Source organism: Nycticebus coucang, chromosome 4 (assembly GCF_027406575.1).
Source record: "Nycticebus coucang isolate mNycCou1 chromosome 4, mNycCou1.pri, whole genome shotgun sequence".
Classification (NCBI taxonomy): Eukaryota; Metazoa; Chordata; class Mammalia; order Primates; family Lorisidae; genus Nycticebus; species Nycticebus coucang.
In genome coordinates, this window is record NC_069783.1 from 30,971,745 (window position 1) to 30,996,355 (window position 24,611).

General features: G+C 37.6%; 1 protein-coding gene across 2 annotated transcripts in view; it reads left to right on the forward strand.

The window, feature by feature from the left end:
• The window catches only part of TTC27 (tetratricopeptide repeat domain 27), a 191,176-nt gene that overhangs the window by 140,683 nt on the left and 25,882 nt on the right, over positions 1–24,611 (forward strand). For both annotated transcript variants that reach the window (XM_053588033.1, XM_053588034.1), the window contains 3 exons: positions 2,599–2,697; positions 7,146–7,198; positions 11,229–11,394. In XM_053588033.1, the coding sequence (XP_053444008.1) occupies positions 2,599–2,697; positions 7,146–7,198; positions 11,229–11,394 (318 nt within the window). The remainder of the gene's footprint in view (positions 1–2,598; positions 2,698–7,145; positions 7,199–11,228; positions 11,395–24,611) is intronic.

Consider the following 24,611-nt stretch of genomic DNA (forward strand, 5'->3'; position numbering starts at 1 on the left):
TGCGGAAGGTTGTCTCCCATTATAATTATGTTATCAATAGACAAAATCTAGCAGTTAATGCTTTTAGGATTTTTCTTCAAATGCAAGTTATTAAAACACTGTAAAAATAACCAAGAGTAAAAGTAAAAGGAACTATTATACTTTATATTAATTTAAGTCATCTGATTTTCATTAAATTCATTTTGGTTTTAAGACATTGGTTATAAAACATTAAGTGGTTGTCAAAACTGAAAAAAATGCTAATCTCATTACCAGCTTGTTTTAGAGATATAAGGTAATGGCTAATTTCGGACATTCGTAGTCTTTGTAAATCTAATGAAGTGGATTGGAAAATGAATTTTTTTATTTAGATCTTGAATTGATACTCAGCATTTTTATAACCATATATAGGAAACAGTACTTGTTCTTTGCTGATGCAGAAGCCAAGTAGGACACGTGCATTTTGAGAACCTTGAAGGCAATTCTCATTGTTTTTTTTTTTTTTTTTTTTTTTTGCTGTTTTGGCCGGGGCCGGGCTTGAACCCACCACCCCTGGTATATGGGACCAGTGCCCTACTCCCTGAGCCACAGGTGCCGCCCCTGTTCTTGATTTAGTCTCAGAATCAGCTATTCCTCATTCGAAGAAAACTTATTAATATTAAATTCATTGTATCTAAGATCCCATCAATTGTAACAGGCACCTTTAAAGTCCCACTGCATTTAGGAAAAAAATGTTGACAATGAAACTCTGACAAGCTATTGGATTTTAAGACTCATTTCTATTTCAGAGATGTTAAGTGTTGAAAAAAATGTAGCTTAGAATTGATGAAATATGATATGCAGAGTTTGGAACTTTCTGCTTGGTTGGAAGTTAGAGAGCTTGCTTGAGATATATATGTTGTTTCATATGCTAGCATCAGACTTTAAGTCCTGTCAGAATGTGTTAGGTTGAGTGAGTGTGGCTTGGTGCATTGAAGCACTTTTCATTTGATTCTATAAATAACCAGATGAAAGCAAAGTAGTGAGCTCATTTTTAAGTTGCTGAAAGTCCTGTGATTCAGAAAAGTGAACTTCTAACTTAGTTTCAACCTGGTACCTCTGCCTCTCCCCCTCTCCCCAGCCACCAGGCAGCCACCCTCTCTTCAGGCATTACCCATCCCTCTAACAAAATCTGTTCTCCATAAAGGACCCTGATAGCAGTTATTTATAGCCTCTTGTGAATTCATGGCAAAGTGTTAAATCGCCCAAGGATGTTTGCTTTCTAAGCCTTATCTATAATTGCTAAAAATCTTTATCTGCTTAAAGAACTTTCAGGCCTCAGCTGGCCATATGGAACAGGTTTTGTGGGAATGGCTGAGGGAGAAGGGGTGTGGAGGCAGCCTCCTCCTCTGTCTGTGGAAGGCTATGGAGAGATAACAGAGCACCTTATTTTTTTCCCACCCTTAAGTGTTCAACTAAATCTTATCAGCTGGCTTGCTGCCTTTGCACTAGAAGTCAGTAGAAAGTAGACTTCAATCTACTTGTACAGTTGGCTTTACTGACAATGTCTGGAAGGAAAATAACTCATAATAGCTGCATTGCTGACTAATTTCATTGAAATTTTTATCATTTTTATCTCTCTTTTGGCAGGGGCTATCAAATTTTAAGGAAGCCTTGTGATATAGAGAATATGTTTGCAATGTGAATACTTGCTATGTTATCTGTTTTCTAAATCTCAGTGTTTACAGATCTTATCTACTCAAGTCAAGCTTTACATTTTGAATGACTGTTTGGTAATCCAGCATCTGAGCCTCCTTTCTCTAATCTTTTTTCAGGCATGCATAAGCAGGTTCATGCTCAGTTGGTTTGGCTCTTGGTTAAACTGCAGGAGGACTTGTGGACCAATTTGAAGATAAAAGCAGAAATTTGTTCATCAGTTGTGAATCTGCTGATACTTTGGATACTGTTATCCCTTAGTAGTCATGAGCGATTGCTTCCAGAAGCCCTCTCAGATACCAAAATCTACAGATGCTCACACCCCCCGTATTAAATGGTGGGGCATTTGCGTATGGCTGATGTCCATCCTTCTGTGTGCTTTCCATCATCTCTGGATCACTTATGACACCAAAACTTTGGAGATGCTGTGAGGTGTTATACTGTATTGTTCATGTTCAGTAGAGGTGCAACCATCCATTTTCTTATCATGAATATTGTGATTTGTGTCTGCAGAACCCACAGATATGGAAGGCCAACTATTTTTTATAATACACAGTAGATATTTGATAAGTGTTTGATTAATCCCAGGTTTATAATATCAGAGTAGAGTATAAAGGTTTATATACAGAGTTGTCCCTTGCATGTAAGGAGTTTGGTTAAGACAAAGTATGGGCTTTCTCAGCAGAAGATAAGCAGTGACACTGCACATGCTTTCAGCGCTAGCTTTGAAAATTATGTGGAAAATATGAATCTCCATTGCTAAATTTCCTACATTCAGACTAACTGTAAGGCAAGTATTTATTATCTAGCTCTGAATTTTTTTTATGGTAGTGTGTTTGTTGATAGTATCTTAAATAATTTTTCAGATTATATCCTATAAATATATTTATATGATTAAATGACTTTGACCTTTGGTCTTTGCAGCTGGGGGTGTGGTTTTCTCTGGGCTGTGCCTATTTGGCCCTGGAAGACTATGAAGGTTCAGCAAAGGCGTTTCAGCGTTGTGTGACCCTGGAGCCCGATGTAAGTTTGGTCTTCTTTCCTTATTTCAGCTCTGTGTTCTCTGCGTCATCTGAATTGTACTGTATAGATCCACAGTTCCTTTTAGTTGGAGGAAAGTGTATGTTTGAGGGAAAGTCACACCTCAAGGTGCAAATCTGCAAATAAGTTTATTCTCAGAATAGAATTAATTATTCTATTATGGTTAAAACTAAATTATTTATGGTTTCATTTAGGAAATCATTTTGATAAAACAATTTTTTAGGTAAAAAGGTGCTTTGCTAAAATGTATAGTGGTGTCACATATTTTGTTATTCACTGACATGTGCTGCCTATGTTAATTGCATTACTAGGAATTTCTTTTAGTGGGTAGACTTTTTAATTGCTTTATTGAGGTAATAATTCATATACCATTAATTCACCTATTTAAATTATGTATTCAGAGCTGTGTGAACATTACTATAGTCAATTTCAGAGTATTTTTATTACTCTAAAAAGAAATCCCTGTACCTTTTAGTACTCACTCTACATTCCCCCCCCCCCGAACAGTTTCCCATAGGAAACATAGGCAACCACCAACGTACATTCTGTCTCTATAGATTTGTCAGGGCTGAACATTTCGTACAAATGGATTCATATAATATGTGAGCTTTTGTGACAGACTTCTTTCACTTAGGTTAACGTTTTTAAGATTTATTCCTGTTGTAGCACATATTAGTACTTTCTTCCTTTCTATGGCCAAATAACACCCCATTGTATGGATATATCACTTGTTACGTAGCCATTCATCAGTTGGTAGACGTTAGGATTGTCTACCTTAATAGCAGCTTGAGCTGTTATGAATACTATGTATTATGAACATTCATTTGTAAGTTCTTCATGGACATATGTTTTCATTTCTCTTCGATATGTTACCCAGTAGAATTGTTAGGTCATGTGGTAACTCTGTGTTCAAAAGTTTGAGGAAATGCCAGACTGTTTTTCAAAGTACCATTTTATATAACCACCAGCAGTGTAAGAGAGTTCTAATTTTTTAATATCCTGGATAACACTTACTATCTGTCTTTTCGATTATAGTCATCTTAGTGGATATCTCATTACAGTTTTCATTTGCATTTCCTTGACCAGTGATGGTATGGAGCTTCTTTCTACCTGCTTCTTGACCATTTGTGTGTCATCTGTGGGGAAATGTCTACTCACACCCTATTCACATTCTACCTGCTTCTTGACCATTTGTATGTCATCTTTGGGGAAATGTCTATTCACATCTCTTGCCCTTTTAAAAAAGTAGGTCATTTGTCTTTTTATTATTGAATTATGAGAATTTTTTTGTATATCTTAGCTACAAGTCCCTTATCAGATATATGATTTGCAAATATTTCCTCTCATTCTGTAAGTATTTTTTTTTTTACTTTATTGATAATGTATTGTGAATCAAAAAAGTTTTTAATTTTGCTGAGGTCAAAATTTATCTAATTTTTTTTTTCTGCTCATATTTGTGGTATTACATTGAAGAGTCCATTGTGCAATCCAGTGTCATAAATATTTACCCCTAATTTTTTTCCTAAAAGTTTCATAGTTTAGCTCTTACATTTAGGTCCAGGGACTATTTTAAGTTACTTTTCTGTGTATAGTGTAAGGAAAGGGTACAGCTTCATTCTTTTAAATTTGGATATCCAGTGGTCTCAAAACTGGAAAAGACTTGTCTTGCCCCATTGAATGGTCTTGTCACTCTGATCAAAAATTAGTTGCCTGTACGTGTAAGAATTTGCTTCATGAATTACATTCCATCAGCTACTTATTGGTATGTGGGCCAGTACCATTCTTGTCCTCCCAACTGTAGTACTCACACTCTTGTACTTACATCGTTTTCAAAACTTACTGCAAAGCTTGTTTCCTCCAACTTTGTTCTTCCTTTTCAGTATCGTTTTGGCTACTCCGGATTTCTCAAAATTTCCTGTGGAATTTTAGCTTTGTAAATTTCTATAAAGAAGGCCCTACTGTGTAGTTCATACCCCTTTCAAGATGTAGAATAGTCCAATCAGAAAGCTCCCTCTTGCCCTATGCTCTGTGAATAACTATGAAATGCCTTTACCCAGTGTCCTGAGCAGCACTATTCTTAATTTTTTCTCATTAGCTTTGCCTTTTTTTTTTTTTCAAAGACAGAGTCTCACTATGTCACCCTCAGTAGAGTCCTGTGGCATCACAGCTCACAACAACCCCAAACTCTTGGGCTTAAGCAATTCTCTTGTCTCAGTCTCCCAAGTAGCTGGGACTACAGGCACCTACCACAATGCCCAGCTAATTTTTTTGTTGCAGTTGTTTAACTGGCTCAGCTCGTGTTCGAACCTACCACCCTTGGTGTATGTGGCTGGTGCCATAACCACTGTGCTATGGGCACCGAGCCAGCTTTGCCTTTATTATATCTTCATAAATAGAGTCATAGACTACGAACTTATTTTTTTCACTTCTTTCGTGTGACTTATTTTTCAGGTTTTTATCAGTGTTGTTAGTTATAATAGCAATTCATTTCTTTTTATTGCCGTATAGTGTTTCATTACATGAATATACACAATTTGTTATTTCTTATCTGATTAATAGTTGGGTTATTTCTACTCTTTTGCTGTTACAAATAAATTTACTATGAACGTTTAAGGCAAATATTTGTGTGAACATAGGTCTTTATTTCTCTTGGGTAAAAACCTTAAAAGTGAAATAGCTTGATCATACTTTTTATGTTATAAATATTGTTTTCTTTTTTCTTTCTTTCTTTTTTTTTTTTTTTTAAAGAGTGGCTCTATTTACCAGGCTAGCATGCTGTGGTGTCAGCCTAGTTCAAAACAACCTCAAACTCCTGCCTCAGCCTCCTGAGTAGTTGGTACTATAGGCTCCTGCCACAACACTTAGCTAATTTTTCTCGGGCTGGTCTCAAACTTCTGAACTCAAGGATCCTCCTCCCTCAGCCTCCCAGAGTGCAAGGATTATAAATAGGCATGAGCCATTGCACCTGGACTAAATTTTATTTTCTAATTGTTTGTTGGTAGAATATAGAAATATAATTGATTTTTATATATTGACTTTGTATCCTTTGGATATATTTTTTCCTCTCATTATGTTTCTTTTACTCTGTATTTACTCTTGATTTTTTCCTTTGGTTATAGATGAAATTTTTCTGCTTCGTTGTATGTCTACCTTTTCTTTTTTTGTATCCTCCACATGGTGGATGCTATGTTGTTGAGTTTCTAGATTTTGTTGTCTTCCCTTAAAGAGGATTGACTTTTATTTTGGCATTGAAGTAACTTAATTGTGGTTCAGCTTGGTTTTAGGCTTTGCTAGGTTGAGGCTGGAATTGTTCTTATTTTCTAAGGTTGTAATAAACCTTTTTAAAAGGCAAAACCTTTCTAGGATTGAATTTAATGCTGTGGGTGATGGATAGGAACTCTGCACTCTGGCTGATTAGAACTTGAATAACTCCTAGTGGTGCATGACCTCCAAAATTTCCATTCAGCGCACAGCTCTCTGGTAGTTGTTCTTTGTCAGTTTTGTTCTGCGTACATGTAGATTAGTATTCGGCCAAGGACTTACGGGGATACTAGAGCTTAATTTCTGCACAGCTCTCTCTTCATTGACATTTTGTCCTGCATACTTCAGCTGCCTTTTCAGCCACGAACTCTAATTCTTTTTTCTTATCTCAGTAAGACTTGATGTGCTTTGTTTAGTTTCTGCCTCCCCATGCTTGAAAGTACTCTAGACAAAAGGCTAGGCTGATTGTTGAGACACCTCAGTTGTTTTTTCCTTCTTTCAGGGATTATACTCTTGTGCTGCCTATTATCCAGCTTCTCAAAAACAGCTGTTTCCTATATTTTGTCCAATTTGTAGCTCTGTATGGTGAGAGGGCTAGTCTGGTACTAACTTCTCCATGTCTGCAAATGGAGGTCCAATGTCACTTATTTTTGAATCATATGTATGGAGCTAGAGAACTATATACTCTATATTTTACAAATAGTAGAAGAAAGGAACAATTATAATTTGTGTCATTCTTGTTAGAATCATAGAGAGGGGAACACTTTCTTGCTCTTTTTTCTCTCATCTGGTGAAGAAGGATGATGGTAGGTTAGCAGAGCCTTTTGAGATGGATACAATAATATTCGGCATTGCCCTGGATTTGTAATAAATCTACATAATATATAGATTATGTTGTAAATTGTCCAACTACTTTGTAAATCTAAATTTGAAAATAGAATCTTAACAATTCCAAATTGGTACAATAATAGTTACAACATTCAGTTGAGTATTTCTTTTTTACAAATTGGAAAAATGTTTAATTTTGTTATATGCCTCTACATACCTTGTTGAAAATTGTGATCTTTAAAGAGCACATATTGAACTAAGAAAATACGTTGCATTTTTGGTTTCAGCAATTACTTTACCTAAATGATAATAGTCTATAACTGAATTCTCTGTCATTTCAGAATGCCGAGGCTTGGAACAATTTATCAACTTCATATATCCGATTAAAACAAAAGTAAGTACATTCAACAAATATGAAGATCTTTGCTTCCAAAATGAATGAATGAGATTATTTCCAATTGAACATTGAAGCAGTGTGCCTGGAATGACTTAATATGGCCCTTTGTTTGTTTGTTTATTGAGTTAGGCTCTCATGCTATCACCCACACTGGAGGATAGTGGCACAATCATAGCTCACTATTACTCTGAACTCCTGGCCTCAAGTGGTCTTTCTGGCTCAATCTCCACAATAGCTGAGACTACAGGCCTGTGCCACCACATCCAGCTAATTCTTAATTTTCTTATAGCGATGGGATATCACTGTGTTGCTTAGGCTGGTCTTGAACTCCTGGACTTTTGATAAAAGCAAATGTGCTTTTAGTTGGTCAACTCAATTGACAGATTTTTTTATTGATTGATTGCTGTGTATAGACATTATTGAGAACTGTAAGTGTCTTTAGGGAATATGAATTAAAAAATAAAATACCATGTCATATAAACAAATTTAATAGTGGTATAAGCTGTATGTTGTAAATGTCAACTGAGAATATGGCGAGGGCTATCGTAACAGTGGGTGATAACTGTAGAACGCTCATTATGTGCTAGACACTCATTTAGTTCTGTGAAGATCTCAGAAGAGAGTAGGTGTGTGATCCTGGTTCAGAAATGCCTCTGAGAGAATGTTGGACTCAAATGAAAATTTGAAGGATGGGTAGAAAGGGACAGAATAAAACCTTTAGGTAAGGGAAATAATATGACTAATTGCAGAATAAAAGGAATGATTGCAATATTTTCGGAAATAGGAGACAAAATTGTCCAGCTACAGAGTAATACAAGAGCTACAGTGAAAGATAAGGTTGGGAAGATAGGTTGGGATCAAATTACAGTGTCTTCTGACTATCCAGCTAACAGGTTGAGATGTCATTTTCATAATAGGAAGCCAGAGATTTTCCGGAGGTAGGGGGGTAGTTTCATGAGAAAGAAGCTTTTTAGGAAGATTTATCTGGTGGCAGTATGTGAGACAGACTAAAGAGGAAACCAGAGGCTGGGAAATGAGTTAGGAGACAGCTGTTGTAACAATCCAGGCATGAGATAACCAGAGTGTAAAAAGAAGGGGCAGGTGCCAAACCATTTATAAAGGGGACAACCATCTGGGCTTACTGACTGGCTACGAAAAGCTAAGTAAAGGGAAGAGGCGAGGATGGGTGTTACCAGCATTTTAATAAATTAATTAATTAAAGGATGAATGTTTCCATTTTTATTTGGCCTTATTTTGAAACTTAATTTAATTTTTCTTTGTGAAATCACAAGATATTTTTGAAGATGTCATTACACCCATATTACATTGAGATCATGAGACGCTTCCTCTGCTCTTGGACAACAGACTACATAAATAAAGCACTGTTTGTTCTACCATGCTCCTTAGAAGATAATATTATGTTCTTGATTACAACTGATTGTGTTTAAACTCACTAGAGACCTTTCTGGTTTAAAGCAACAGGCTGGGGAAATCCCTGTCATAGTTCTAGGATGATCTCAGTGGGTTTTTCTGGTAACCCAGATAAGTTTGGATGCAGTGAGACTTTTGATACTCCACCGTGTCTTCTGGCCCAGTATTGTTAGGAATTCTGCTTTCTGTCTTAGGGGTTCTTGCATGTTGTTTCTTAAGCTTCTTTTGAGAGTTTCTTGCCTTCACTTTCTTGAGCTTTCTTGCAGTTCAGTGAGTAGGTTTTGTGTAAAAGCAGTTGCAAGCTCAGAGGTAAATGATTCCTTCATTCTTGCCTTTTTACTCTTTCCATTCTTTGCTTCTGCTCCAGATAAGACTAAGGAGATTGTTACTTCAGAGGTAAATCGTTAATGCTCCTCTCAAAGGCGTCCTGTTCATGTTTTAAAGTGGCCCATTAAACTATTCAGTTATCCTGTTGTCATCACAAGGTTGTCACTCAAGTGACCACTGTTCTCTTCACTGTTGGATCTAGTTTCCTAGATATCCTGTCCCTTGGGAACATTTCCTGTCTTCAGGCCTGACATTCATAGTGCCATATCTCTGCCATGGTGGGTTTGATAAGTGAATCCTGAAATGAAGTACCTTATAAAGAAGGTTTATGTACAAAAAAAAGGAAAAAAGAATTCATTGAACAATTTCGAGGCCAGGAAGTTGTGATCAGACAATGGGAGGGCACATGGGAGAAAGGATCATTCTCTGGGTGTGGATTGGGGCGTGGCATGCTCTTCTCCAGTAGGACAGCTTCCTCTCCAGCCTCGTGTGGGTGGGAGAGCTGGGGACACTAGTCGACCACTGTTGACGGCAGTCACTATGAATTACATGGGAGGTAGTGGCAGGGTGGGTAAAGAAAGGAAAAGAGAAAAAAATCTTATAGTTTTGTGACTTATTTTAAAAACATGTTTCCTTTCTTTCTTTTTGAATTCCACTTTATTTTTGCAAGAAAGAATCCTCTAGTTAGTTCTTTTAGTTAATGTCAGTAGGTGGTAAACTTGTAGCGTTTGTCCATGTTTTGTTTTGCATTTACTCTTGAGTGGTTAAGTTTAGCTGGCTATAAAATTTTAGACTGACAATTATTATCACTCAGTCCCTTAAGTAAGTGCAGAGTGACATTATCTTCTATCATCTTGTTGCTCATGAAATACCTGCTGTTTTCTAATTGTCATTCCTTTGTAGGTTTTAGGAATATCTTTTCTGAATTTTACACAGTATGTCTAGGTGTTGATTTATTGTTTTTTATAATGCTCAGTAGGTCAAATATACTTTTGATTATAGAATTTATAGCTTTGTTCAATTCTAGAAAATATCTTTTCAGTATATAACATTCTGCCATGTTCTCCCTTTGTTTACTCTGAAATGTCTGTCAGATGCATGTTTGAGCCTCTATCTCTTTATGGCTGTTATATGTTTTAATCAGAATTCTATGTGAGCATCTCACTATTATCTCCTGGTTTGCCGATTTTTCTTTCATTATATGCAGACTAGTTTTTGTTACCTGTTGAGGTTTTTCTTGTTGTTTCAAATGTCTCTTTCAATTCTAAAATTTCCAGTTGGTTTTTTATTCACATTGCCTTGTTCTTACTACATTTCTACCTGGTTTTGTTTCATAACGTCCTGCTTCTTTTAGATGCAAATTATTTCTTTGTCTCTTTCAGTATTCTAAACAAATTTATTTATTTAAATACTTGATAGATCATTTCTTGAAATTAATTTTATTTTATTTATTTTATTATTATTTTTTTTGTGTGTGGAGACAGAGTCTCACTTTATGGCCCTCAGTAGAGTGCCGTGGCCTCACATAGCTCACAGCAACCTCCAACTTAAGCAATTCTCCTGCCTCAGCCTCCCGAGTAGCTGGGACTACAGGCGCCCGCCACAACGCCTGGCTATTTTTTTGGTTGCAGTTTGGCCGGGGCCGGGTCTGAACCCGCCACCCTCGGTATATGGGGCCGGCGCCTTACTGACTGAGCCACAGGAGCCGCTCGAAATTAATTTTATTTTTAGTAAATTCATGTCCTGTTGGTTAATTCCCTTGACATTCTTTCCTAGGGTAGATTTTTTTTTTCACAGTTTGTGGAATTTTGGTTCATACAATCATTTAAAGTGTGAAGAGTGTTTTGTTTTGTTTTGTCTTGACCTCCTCACCTCTGGTCCCATCACTCCTGCTGTGCTTACTACTTTTGCCTTGCAGGGTTCCAGTGGCACTGGTTGGGCCACTCTGACTTCAAGTCTGCACTTGAGTGAGCCTTCTCCTGGGGTGACACTGGGGTTGATAACCAGCTATAAAATAATGTACTTGTTATCAAGTAAATAGCTTGGGGAAGGAATATGTCTGTGTGTATGCTGTATATACCACAGGGTGTATCATTGAGTTTTGTAGGGATATTTGAGATGGTTTGGGGCTGTTTGTGTCTTGAATTCTGTTTGTTAATATAAATGATTAAGGACTGACAGTCCATATTGGCATTTTATACATTTAGCTGTGGTTTATCCTAATAAAAAGGTTTCACTATTGCTGTCTTTAAAATTTAACCTTCAATAGAGTGAAAGCTTTTAGCACTTTGCAAGAAGCTCTCAAGTGTAACTACGAACATTGGCAGATTTGGGAAAACTACATCCTTACCAGCACTGATGTTGGGGAATTTTCAGAAGCCATTAAAGCTTATCACAGGCTCTTGGATCTACGAGACAAATATAAAGATGTTCAGGTAGGATATTCTATTTTGTTATTTCGGTTTGCATTTGATATTAATCCTTAATTGTATGGTATAAATTGTTTCCTTAAATGTAAATATTAATATATGAAAAGATTTTTTTTCTCCAGTCAAACGTAGTATTTTTAGTGTCAGAATTTTCGCATTTCAATGTCAAATATGTTTGTGCAGTCATAAGCCAAATGTTACTGTGACTCAATTATGAAAATCTGCAGTGTGGTTTATACACATACAGACAGCTTACAGAAACTAAGTAGAATGCCATTTGTATTCCTTATGACTTTGGGTACCTCAGTGTATTCTGTGATTTGTAATAGCTGGAGTAAACGCCACCCTAATTTGTTCATTCATTTAACAAGCATTAACTGCATACTTGCAGATGATATAAAAATATAGAAATGATGGCTGACATTTTCTTTGCAGTGTTTAATGAGATGGTCCTCTTTTTGGATAAATGAAGGTATCCTTTCCGAAAATATGAGAGATTTGAAGCCACTGTGTGTGTCATTTGAAGGGTTAAATAAGCAAGATGTTTGAGTTAAATTGTGGTTGAAGACAGTGTACAAAAGGGTATGCAGGGGTTATGAATTGTAAAGTCAGTAGGCTAGAAAATTTGACTTTATTTGTGATGATCAACATATGCCATTTAAATTGATAAATTTGAAATCGTGCAAAACCAGAAATCATATTGAATATGTAATAATACCTCAGCCCAGTTGTTTAGCTTATCTGGGCCCTGTCTTACAGCCCCAGCTCTCAACATGTATACATGGTCTTGCAAGCACAACCATGTCACTTGCCTAGTTATCTTAAGGTTCAGGTTCTGGGCCCTCAAAAGATCTTGGCTTCAGGTTATATATTGATCCCTCAATTACTTTTCACTTTCGTTCTCTCCTCTCCTCTCCCTCTCCTCTTCTTCCTTTCCTTCTTTCTTTTCTTGTCCCTTTGAAATATTGTACATTGAACGTTCATTAGAGAAAGACGGGACTTGGATTTTACAATGTAAAGATCACGTAAAACTTGAATGGCGGCTTCCTAGAGAGCATAGGGGCTTTATAAAATCTATTTGCACTATTGCCAAGGAAGGGGAAGGGAGGGGGGAGGTAGGGGTGGAGGGAGGGTAATGGGTGGGGCCATACCCACGATGCATCTTAGAATGGGTACAGGCAAAATTTAAGGCAGAATACAAATGTCTACATACAATAACTAAGAAAATGCCGTGAAGGCTATGTTGAACAGTTTGATGAGGATATTTCAGATTGTATATGAAACCAGCACATTGTACCCCTTGATTGCACTAATGTACACAGCTATGATTTAACAATAAATATATATATATATATATATAAAAAATCTATTTGCACTGTCTGCTGGCAGAACAGTGCTCGTCCTGTTGACACAACTGAAGTTCTCCACTGAGACTTTTTTCTCATCTGGACTTAGCCCTTGGCAAAGGAGACTGATGAGACTCTGAACACATCTCAGTGTGATAAAAATCACAGCCAACCACTGTGATTTTTAAGAAGATCTCTTCGTTTACTTGGGAAGTTCTGACACTTGTTCCTATAATCTCAGGCAGAATACGAATAAGCTGCATTGGCGATATATCGCATCTTATACTTGAAATAAATTGTATTGTTTTATTTCGCATTTTAAAAAGTACATGAAATATTCAAATCTACCACTTCTCATTTAGACATTATTACCATTCTTTAGAATCTGACACTTCTTCAGAATGAGCCCTAGTCCTCTAGGGCTAGACTGAAAAGGTTATATACCAAGTCAGAAAGTAGCAGCAGCTCCCCTTCTTCCTAAGAAGCTAGGCAGGGAGACCCCACGCTCTCACCCTGCTTTCGTGTCCTGGTATTGCTGCTGACCTCTTGGCTGTGTCATCTCTTCCTTAACTGTCTTAGAATTGGCTACCTTGGTCAGCCTGATCTCATTAGTCTGTCATGTGCCCCAATTTCTGGATGATCTGCCTTTCTTTCTGATGTGAGTGGGATTTCCCTTCTAAATCTATACTTTAACCCACAGTAATCTTTCATATCTTCTAAGGATTAGTAACAGTTGCCTCCCTAGGTCGGCTTTGGGATCCTGAGAAAATCCTGATCATCCTTCCATGCTTGGCAACAATAGGAGCGACAATAAAAGGGATCTAAATGGCTAGTTGTAGGCACTTCTCCCCCAGTAAGAGATGGACTCACGTAGGGTACAGTATGTAAGAAATGGCTAGTGTAGACCCTTCTCCCCCGGTAAGAGATGGACTTACTTGGGGTACAGTATGTAAGAAATGGCTAGTGTAGACCCTTCTCCCCCAGTAAGAGATGGACTCACGTGGGGTACAGTATGTAAGAAATGGCTAGTTGTAGGCCCTTCTCCCCCAGTGAGAGATGGACTCACGTGGGGTACAGTATGTAAGAAATGGCTAGTTGTAGGCCCTTCTCCCCCAGTGAGAGATGGACTCACGTGGGGTACAGTATGTAAGAAATGACTAGTTGTAGGCCCTTCTCCCCCAGTGAGAGATGGACTCACGTGGGGTACAGTATGTAAGAAATGGCTAGTTGTAGGCCCTTCTCCCCCAGTGAGAGATGGACTCACGTAGGGTACAGTATGTAAGAAATGGCTAGTTGTAGGCCCTTCTCCCCCAGTGAGAGATGGACTCACGTGGGATACAGTATGTAAGAAATGGCTAGTATAGGCCCTTCTCCCCCAGTAAGAGATGGACTCACGTGGGGTACAGTATGTAAGAAATGACTAGTTGTAGGCCCTTCTCCCCCAGTGAGAGATGGACTCACGTGGGGTACAGTATGTAAGAAATGGCTAGTTGTAGGCCCTTCTCCCCCAGTAGGAGATGGACTCACGTGGGGTACAGTATGTAAGAAATGACTAGTTGTAGGCCCTTCTCCCCCAGTAGGAGATGGACTCACGTGGGATACAGTATGTAAGAAATGGCTAGTTGTAGGCCCTTCTCCCCCAGTGAGAGATGGACTCACGTAGGGTACAGTATGTAAGAAATGGCTAGTTGTAGGCCCTTCTCCCCCAGTGAGAGATGGACTCACGTGGGGTACAGTATGTAAGAAATGGCTAGTTGTAGGCCCTTCTCCCCCAGTGAGAGATGGACTCACGTAGGGTACAGTATGTAAGAAATGGCTAGTTGTAGGCCCTTCTCCCCCAGTGAGAGATGGACTCACGTGGGGTACAGTATGTAAGAAATGGCTAGTTGTAGGCCCTTCTCCCCCAGTGAGAGATGGACTCACGTAGGGTACAGTATGTAAGAAATGGCTAGTTGTAGGCCCTTCTCCCCCAGTGAGAGATGGACTCACGTGGGATACAGTATGTAAGAAATGGCTAGTATAGGCCCTTCTCCCCCAGTAAGAGATGGACTCACACAGGTTACAGTATATAAGCAGGGAAAGAAGGGGGCTTTCTGTTTTATCTCTCATTTGTTCTCCCCTGCTTCCCAAGGCACATACATAGAGCAGGTCAAAGTGGCCACGGTAAAATATCAATAACTAATATTGATTGATGGCTTGCTGTGTGTCAGAAACTATCCTAAGCACTTTACATGTATCAGCTCATTTAATTCTCACCACAGCTGTGTGTAAAGGTTTATTCTGTCATAAGCTCTGTCTGACTCTGGAATGTATGTATATGTCTTCCCCCTTGTCTTAAAGAGCTAACTATATCAGACAAAGATTGCTCTTCAAAGATTGCTTTGACAGGTGTTACTTCTACGTCATAACTCTCTATAAACTCATGAAGGTAATGTCAATTTTAGTAGGCTTAATTGTATCAGTATACCAATTCTTCTTGCTAATTTATGTATTCCAAAAGAAAGGGAAGAAAAAAATGAAGCAATTGCTTTAACTGAAGATAATGATTTAGAATAAACTAGGCTCAGCCTGGATCATTCTTACCTCCAGCAATTACAATAGCTGCAATTTTACTTAAATTTTTTTTTTCTTACCACCTCCACACCCCTACTTTATGAGTCTTACACTCTCACAGGATGAAAAAAAATTCTTGCTAATGCTTATTTAATACTGCTGTATTTGAGTATCTATAAATGTGGAAAGAGGTGATATTTAGAATTATCTATTGGTACTCACAGTGCTAGACACCAGTGGAGATAACGCTGGCATTTTTATCAATAAAGAGTTATCCTTGTGTTAGGTCCTGGCCTTCGCTCTCTTTAGAAGTGCCATCGAATTCTGCTGCTGTTGAGTCTCTGGCAAGTGTGGGTGAAATCACTCTAGAGAAAGGTCGTCACGACAGGCTCAGGCAGACCAAGCTCCGTGGCATACTTCTGTCATCAGGCTTCCCTCCAGCTAGTCAGTGTGTACTGAGACCAGGGATAGATTGCCTGGAACATTCATTTATCTTAGGTAAAACGATTTTACTCTTCGTGTTTAGAATAGTTGTCTTTGAACAAATCTCTGATTTTCTTATGTTAAACACTATCTGACCCCATTTTATTTTAATTTGCTTTAAAATTCTCTTTTTATCTATTCTTTTCCTATTTCTTTTTTTTTATTATTAAATCATAGCTGTGTACATTAATGCAATCATAGGGCACCATACACTGGTTTTATAGATCATTTGACATATTTTCATCACACTGGTTAACATAGCCTTCCTGGCATTTTCTTAGTTATTGTGTTAAGACATTTATATTCTACATTTAGTAAGTTTCACATGCACCCTTGTAAGATGCACAGTAGGTGTGATCCCACCAATCACCCTCCCTCCGCCCATCCTCCCCCGTCCTCCTTCCCCATATTCTTAGGTTATAACTGGGTTATAGCTTTCATATGAAAGCCATAAATTAGTTTCATAGTAGGGCTGAATACATTGGATACTTTTTCTTTCATTCTTGAGATACTTTACTAAGAAGAATATGTTCCAGCTCCATCCATGTAAACATGAAAGAGGTAAAGTCTCCATCTTTCTTTAAGGCTGCATAATATTCCATGGTGTACATATACCACAATTTATTTATTCATTTATTTATTTTTTATTGTTAAATCATAGCTGTGTACATTAGTGCAATCAGGGGGTACAATGTGCTGGTTTCATATACAATCTGAAATATTCTCATCAAACTGTTCAATGTACCCTTCATGGCATTTTCTTAGTTATTGTATGAAGACGTTTGTATTCTGCCTTTAGTAAGTTTCGCCTGTACCCATTCTAAGATGCACCATAGGTGGGGCCCCACCCATTACCCTCCCTCCACCCTAAACTCCCACTGCCCTTCCCCTTCCTTGGCCCTTTCCTCATAGTCTTGTGCTATAGTTGAGTTATAGCCTTCATGTGAAAGCTATAATTTAGCTTCATAGTAGGGCTGAGTGCATTGGATACTTTTTCTTCCATTCCTGAGATACTTTGCTAAGAAGAATATGTTCCAGCTCCATCCATGTAAACATGAAAGAGGTAACGTCTCCATCTTTCTTTAAGGCTGCATAATATTCCATGGTATACATGTACCACAATTTGCTAGTCCATTCATGGGTCGATGGGCACTTGGGCTTCTTCCATGACTTAGCAATTATGAATTGAGCTGCAATAAACATTCTGGTACAGATGTCTTTGTTATATTGTGATTTTTGGTCTTCTGGGTCTATACCTAGTAAAGGAATTATAGGGTCAAATGGCAAGTCTATTTTTAGGTCTCTAAGTATTCTCCAAATATCCTTCCAGAAGGAGCATATTAGTGTGCATTCCCACCAGCAGTGCAGAAGTGTACCCTTTTCTCCATATCCACGCCAGCATCTCTGGTTTTGGGATTTTGTTATGTAGGCTACTCTTACTGGGGTTAGGTGATGTCTCAAAGTAGTTTTGATTTGCATTTCTCTGATGATTAAGGATGATGAGCTTTTTTTCATGTGTCTGTAGATCGTGCGTCTGTCTTCTTTAGAGAAGTTTCTCTTCAAGTCCCTTGCCCACCCTGAGATGGGATCACGTGTTCTTTTCTTGCTAATACGTTTGAGTTCTCTGTGGATTCTGGTTATTGGACCTTTATTGGAGGTATAACCTGCAAATATTTTCTCCCATTCTGAGGGCTGTCTGCTTGCTTTACTCACTATGTTCTTGGCTGTGCAGAAGCTTTTTAGTTTGATCAGGTCCCAGTAGTGTATTTTTGATACTGCTTCAATTGCCTGGGCAGTCCTCCTCATAAAATATTCACCCAGGCCAATTCCTTCAAGAGTTTTCCCTGCACTTTCTTCAAGTATTTTTATAGTTTCATGTCTTAAGTTTAAATCTTTTATCCAGTGAGAGTCTATCTCAGTTAATGGTGAAAGGTGTGGGTCTAGTTTCAATCTCCTACAGGTTGCCAGCCAGTTCACCCAGCACCATTTGTTAAATAGGGAATCTTTTCCCCACTGAATGTTTTTAATTGGCTCGTCAAAGATCAAATAATGGTAAGTACCTGGGTTCATCTCTTGGTTCTCTATTCTGTTCCAGACATCTAATTCTGTGTTTTTGTGCCAATACCATGCTGTTTTGATCACTGTTGATTTATAGTACAGTCTCAGGTCTGGTAGCGTGATTCCTCCTGCTTTGTTTTTATTGCTGAGTAATGTTCTGGCTATTCGAGGTTTTTTTGATTCCATATAAAACGAAGTATTATTTTGTTCAAGATCTTTAAAATATGCCAATGGAGCTTTAATAGGAATTGCACTAAAATTATATATTGCTGGCTGGTGCCTGTGGCTCAAAGGGGTAGGGCACTGGGCCCATATGCCAGAGGTGGCAGATTCAAACCCAGCCCCAGCCAAAAACTGCAAAAAAAAAAAAAATTATATATTGCTTTGGGTAGTATGGACATTTTAACAATGTTGATTCTTCCCAGCCATGAGCATGGTATGTTTATCCATTTGTTAACATCTTCAGCTATTTCTTTTCTTAAAGTGTCATAGTTCTCTTTGTAGAGATCTTTCACGTCCTTTGTTAGGTATACTCCCAAATATTTCATCTTCTTTGGCATTGCTGTGAAAGGAATAGAGTCCTTGACTGTTTTTTCGGCTTGGTTATTGTTGGTATATATAAAGGCTACAGATTTATGGGTATTGATTTTGTAGCCTGAGACATTGATGTATTCCTTGATCACTTCTAAAAGTTTTGTAGTAGGATCCCTAATATTTTCCAGATATACAATCATATCATCTGCAAAGAGTGAAAGTTTGATCTCTTCTGACCCTATGTGGATACCCTTGATCACCTTTTTTTTTCCTAATTGCAATGGCTAAAACTTGCATTACAATGTTAAAGAGCAATGGAGACAATGGGCAACCTTGCCTGGTTCCTGATCTAAGTAGAAATGATTTCAATTTAACTCCATTCAATATGATATTGGCTGTGGGTTTGCTGTAGATGGCCTCTATTAGTTTAAGAAATGTCCCTTCTATACCAATTTTCTTAAGTGTTCTGATCATGAAGCGATGCTGGATATTATCAAAAGCTTTTTCTGCATCAATTGAGAGAATCATATGGTCCTTATTTTTTAGTTTGTTTATGTGCTGGATTACATTTATAGATTTATGTATATTGAACCAGACTTGAGAGCCTGGGATAAATCCCGCTTGGTCATGGTGTATAATTTTTTTGATGTATTGTTGGAGTCTGTTCATTAGGATCTTATTGAGTATTTTAACATCAATATTCATTAGTGATATTGGTCTATAATTTTCTTTTCTTGTTGGGTCTTTCCCTGGTTTGGGATCAAGGTGATTTTTGCTTCGTAGAATGTGTTGGGTATTATTCCTTCTTTTTCTATATTTTGGAAGAGGTTTAGTAATATAGGCACTAGTTCTTCTTTAAAGGTTTGGTAGAATTCTGACATAAAGCCATCTGGTCCTGGGCTTTTCTTTTTAGGGAGATTTTGTATAGTTGATGCTATTTCAGAACTTGATATAGGCCTGTTCAACATTTCCATTTCATTCTGGCTAAGTTTTGGTAGGGTGCGTACTTCCAGGTATTGGTCTATTTCTTTCAGATTTTCATATTTCTGAGAGTAGAGTTTCTTGTAGTATTCGTTAAGGATTTTTTTAATTTCTGAGGGGTCTGTTGTTATTTCATCGTTACCATTTCTGATTGATAAAATTAGAGATTTTACTCTTTTTCCCCCTGGTTAGGTTGGCCAAAGGTTTATCTATTTTATTGATCTTTTCTAAAAACCAACTTTTGGATTTATTGATCTGTTGTATAATTCTTTTGTTTTTAATTTCATTTAATTCTGTAAATTTATACTCATTTTAATATTGACGCAGGGTAAATTAGCTACAAATGATTGCCCCTCCCCCCCACTATGGACTGTTTCCATGTCCTAACTTTTAAAAAAATTAATGTTTTTCATTAACACATTATAATTGTGTGCCTTTATGGGGTCCAGGGTGGTGTTTCAGTATATGTATACAGTGTGGAATGATTAGATCTTGCTAATTAACATATCCATCACCTTGTTTACCTATCATTTTTATGGTGAACATTTTGAAATTTTACTCTTAGTTATTTTGAAATATATAATGCAATATTTTTGACTGTAGTCACTTTTATACAATAGATCTCAAACTTGATTCTTTTATCTGAAACTTTGCTTTTTGGAAGCTTTTTTGTTTGATGTCATTCCATTTCTCTATTTTTTGCTTCTGTTGTCTGTGCTTTCAGGATCATATCCTAAAGATTGTTGCCCATATCAACATGGAGCTTCCCCTGTGTTTCCTTCTAGTCATTTCATAGCTTCAGGTCTTATAGCCACATATTTAATTCTTTCATCCATGTTGAGTTGACTTTTAGAAATGGTGTGAGATGCTTACATCAAACTAGTTAACATAAATGCATTAATGTATGCAGTTATGATTTAAAAATTATAAAACAAAACAATAACAACAAAAAAGAAACGGTGTGAGGTAAGAAACCAGTTTTGTCTTTCTGTGTGTGGATAACCAGTTTTCCCATTTATGGAAAGAGATGGCCCTTTCCTGTGTTCTTAGCACCCTAGTTATCTAAAATCAGTTGACCATAAATGCTTATGTTTATTTCTTGGCTTTTGTTTTCCACTGGTTGATGTGTCTGTTTTAATGGCAGCACCTTGCTGTTTTGATTACAATGGCTTTCTAATACATTTTGAAATCAGGGAATGTGATTCCTCTAGCTTTGTTCTTTTTTGCTCAGCATTGCTTTGGCTGTCCATGGTCTTTTGTGGTTCCGTACTAATTTATTTGTGTGAAAAATGACATTGAAATTTTGATAAGACATGTGTCAAATCTGTAGATGGATTTGGGTAAGGGCATTTTAACATGGATTTTCCAGTCCTGAATATGGAAGACTACAGGTTATCTTTCCATTTGTGTTTTTTTTCAGTCTCTTTCATCAGTGTTTTATGGTTTTCAGTATACAGGTCTTTCATTTTCTTGGTTAAATTTAAACCTAAGTATTTTAGTTTATTTTTTTGTTGTTGCTATTGTAAATAGGATTGTTTTCTTAACTCCTTTTTGGATAGTTCGTTACGAATATATAGTAATGTTGGTAATTTTTGTATGTTTATTTCATATCCTATAACTTTACTGAGTTTATTAGTTCTAATCAGTTTTTGGTGGTCTTTAGGGTGTTCTGTATATAAGATCATGTCATTAGCAAATAGGGAGAATTTCACTTCTTCCTTTCCTATTACTATGCATTATTTCTTTCTCTTGCCTAATTGCTCTGGCTAAGACTTCTAGTAGTATGTTGATTTTGACTAAAGATTTGTAAAATGCAATGCTTTTCTATTATAGTACTTATTCATATTCATGTCTGGATTATATGTATTTTTATTTATTTATCATAAATAAATTTTATTTAAATAAATAAAAAGCTGATTTTCATGTTTCTACATAGTTAATCACTGTTTTGCTTTCCAGTTTCCTACTATTGTAAATAATGCCACAAATATCCCTGTAGACAGATCCTTGTGTATATTCATCTTTCTTTCCTTGAGGTAAAATCAAATGTTGATGTTAGGGGTTTTATTTCTTTTCTTTGTTTCTTTCTTTCTTTTTTTTTTATTAAATCATAGCTGTGTACATTAATGCAATCATAGTGTACAGTGTGCTGGTTTTATATACCATTTGAAATGTTTTTCTTAAACTGTTTTTTTTTTTTTTTTTTTTGTAGAGACAGAGTCTCACTGTACCGCCCTTGGGTAGAGTGCCGTGGCGTCACACAGCTCACAGCAACCTCTAACTCTTGGGCTTACGTGATTCTCTTGCCTCAGCCTCCCGAGCAGCTGGGACTACAGGCACCCGCCACAACACCTGGCTATTTTTTTGTTGCAGTTTGGCCAGGGCTGGGTTTGAACCCGCCACCCTCGGCATATGAGGCCAGTGCCCTACTCACTGAGCCACAGGCGCCGCCCTCAAACTGGTTAACACAGCCTTCACTGCATGTTTATTTTTCTTTAACTTTGTTTTCTTTTTCTTTCTTTTTTGCCCTTGGTAGAGTGCCATGGCATCACAGCTCACAGCAACCTCCAACTCTTGGGCTTAGGCAATTCTCCTGCCTCAGCCTCCTGAGTAGCTGGGACTACAGGCCCCCGCCACAACACCCAGCTATTTTTTTCTTGCAGTTGTCACTGCCATTTTAGCTGGCCGGGGCTGGATTTGAACCTGCTACCCTTGGTATATGGGGCCAACACCTTACCCACTGAGCCACAGGTGCCACCCTTTCTTTAACTTTCTTTTTTCTTCTTGATAATTGGGTGTCCTCTTGGGAAAAGAATTTAAGTATTTGCATTATTGACACTGACACCTTATTTGCTCTTTATATATGGAAGAGGAAAGGAAGGGGATTAACTTATATTGAGTGTTTACTATGTCTCTGCCACTTAACATGAATTATCTTACGTAGGGCATACAGTATTTGAGGTGGATGATAAATATCACATATTTTACAGTTAGCCAGTGTGATATCCAGAGAACTTGTATAGCTTGACCAGTCATACCAGTGGGACCCAAAGATGAAAATCACATGTCAGCATGCCTTATTTTTTTCTTTTTCACCATTGGTAGAGTGCCCTGGCATCTTTAGCTCACAGCAACCTCAAACTCTTAGGCTCAAGTGATCCTTTTGCCTCAGCTTCCCAAGTACCTGGAACTATTGGCGACCACCACAATGCCCAGCTATTTTTTTAGGGACAGGGTCTTGCTCTTGCTCAGGCTGGTCTCAAACTCCTGAGCTCAAGCAATCCATATGCCTCAACCTCCCAGAGTCCTAGGATTACAAACATAAGCCCCTGCGCCTAGCCTAAAAGTCACATTTCTCCATTATATTAATGGGCAAGTGAACTATATCCAAGTTTTTTTTTTAAATCGAGGTATAATTTTTCTCATAATAAAATGCACACATCTGAAGTGTTAGTGTGATTGTGCTTTGACAATTATATATTCTTACTTAACCACCCAAAAGATATGCGACATTTTCATCACCATAGAAAGTTCTCTTATGCCCCTTTCTACCCCACTCCCATGTGGCAATCCACTTTCTGATTTCTGTCAGCACAGTTCATTTTTTCTGTCATCACAGTTTTGTTTTTCCTTGCGCATCATATAAATACAGTCATACATTGTTTTTCTTTATACTTGATGTTGTTTTGTGTGTATTTCTATTTGGTATGTTCTTTGGAGACAAGAGAAAGTGGTGTTAATGTGCAGTAGGGCAGATTACTAACCAAATTGAAGTCCTGGAACATTGGTGGCTGAGTATTACCTAAAAGTAAAGAGGTGAGGGGATGGATATACTTTATACAAAGTATAGCTTTGGAAAATAGGTGTTATCTCCATTGACCTGTGAGGCTCCACTAAGTGAACTAATAAGGCTTATTTCTTATAGCTAACAAGGATAAAGCTAAGGTGTGAAGTCTGGCCAATTTAACCTAGAGCTTTTCTGACACTCTAAGAACTATTTTTTTGGTTGTTTTTTCCTGGAGGAGTAAAAAAGAAAATGCTGAATGCCTATTTCTTTCTCTGATAACTGAGGTTTGGGGAAGCCAAAGGTCAGGGTTATCAGACCAGGAAACAGTAAGCGTGTAGAGAGCTCCAAGTGGAGCAGGGAGTTAGCCAAGCAGGGAAGGTGGGAAATGGCTTCATTCTTGGCCTGGAGCCCTCCTGGAAGTTTTGTAATGAGTCCTAAGATAATCTTATTCCTTCCTGCTATGAGGACCTCTAGGATTCAAAGGGCCAACACCTTGTGCTTTAGGCCAAGATTTTGATGAGACTTGGCCAAGGACTTTAAGGTTAGTTTTGGAGGAAGAGAATAGTTACAATTTTCTCTTCGTATAAATTCTGCACCATTTATGTTAGATTGCTGCTCCTCCATGTGAGAGGCATTCAACTCTTCAAAGGCCAGTGTTGACTCCCTCATCATCTCTGCTTGCTGCATCCCCTAAGCATGGTCTGTGATGGTGGTAAGAAACAGATTCAGCATAAAGATGAAAAAAGAATTCTGTGTCACCTGAATGAATTATACATGTAGAGATGTGGGTAAGGTCATTACATGGATTCATTGACATGGCATTGGTTTGGATAGGATATAAGGGACAACAGAGTTGTTTACAGATGAAAATGACATCTCCCACTCATCACATACAAAGGATCTTCAGTAAGATTATCAGCAGATTTCTCCTCAGAAATTTGGGGGCAGTGGCCTGATATATTCAAAGTGCTAAAAGAGAAAAACAACTTGTCAACTAAGAATCCTATGTGTGACAAATCTGTCCTTCAAAAGTGAGGGAGAAATAAAGACGTTCCTAGATAAATGAAAGCTGAGGAAGCTTGTTACCACTAGGCCTGCCCTGCAAGAAACGCACAAGGGAGTGTTGCAGGGTGAAATGAAGAGACACAAGACAGTAACTCTAAGAAGAAATAAAATGTTCATTAAAGGTAAATACACAGCAACTGTAAAAGCTAGTATCATTGTCAAAATTGTTTTTGACTCTTTGTTTTCCACATGACATAAGTGTTTAATACATTAAAAAAAAACAATTATTAATCAGTAAGCTATTATTAATGTAAGTTTGGTTTGTAACTCTGTATTTTGTTTTCTATATGATTTAAGAGGCTATTGCATGTAAATATATTGGTTAATGTTTGGGGCACAGTATGTATAAAGATATAATTGTGTGTCATCGACAACTAAAAGGGTTGGCCGGGCACCGTGGCTCACTCCTATAAACC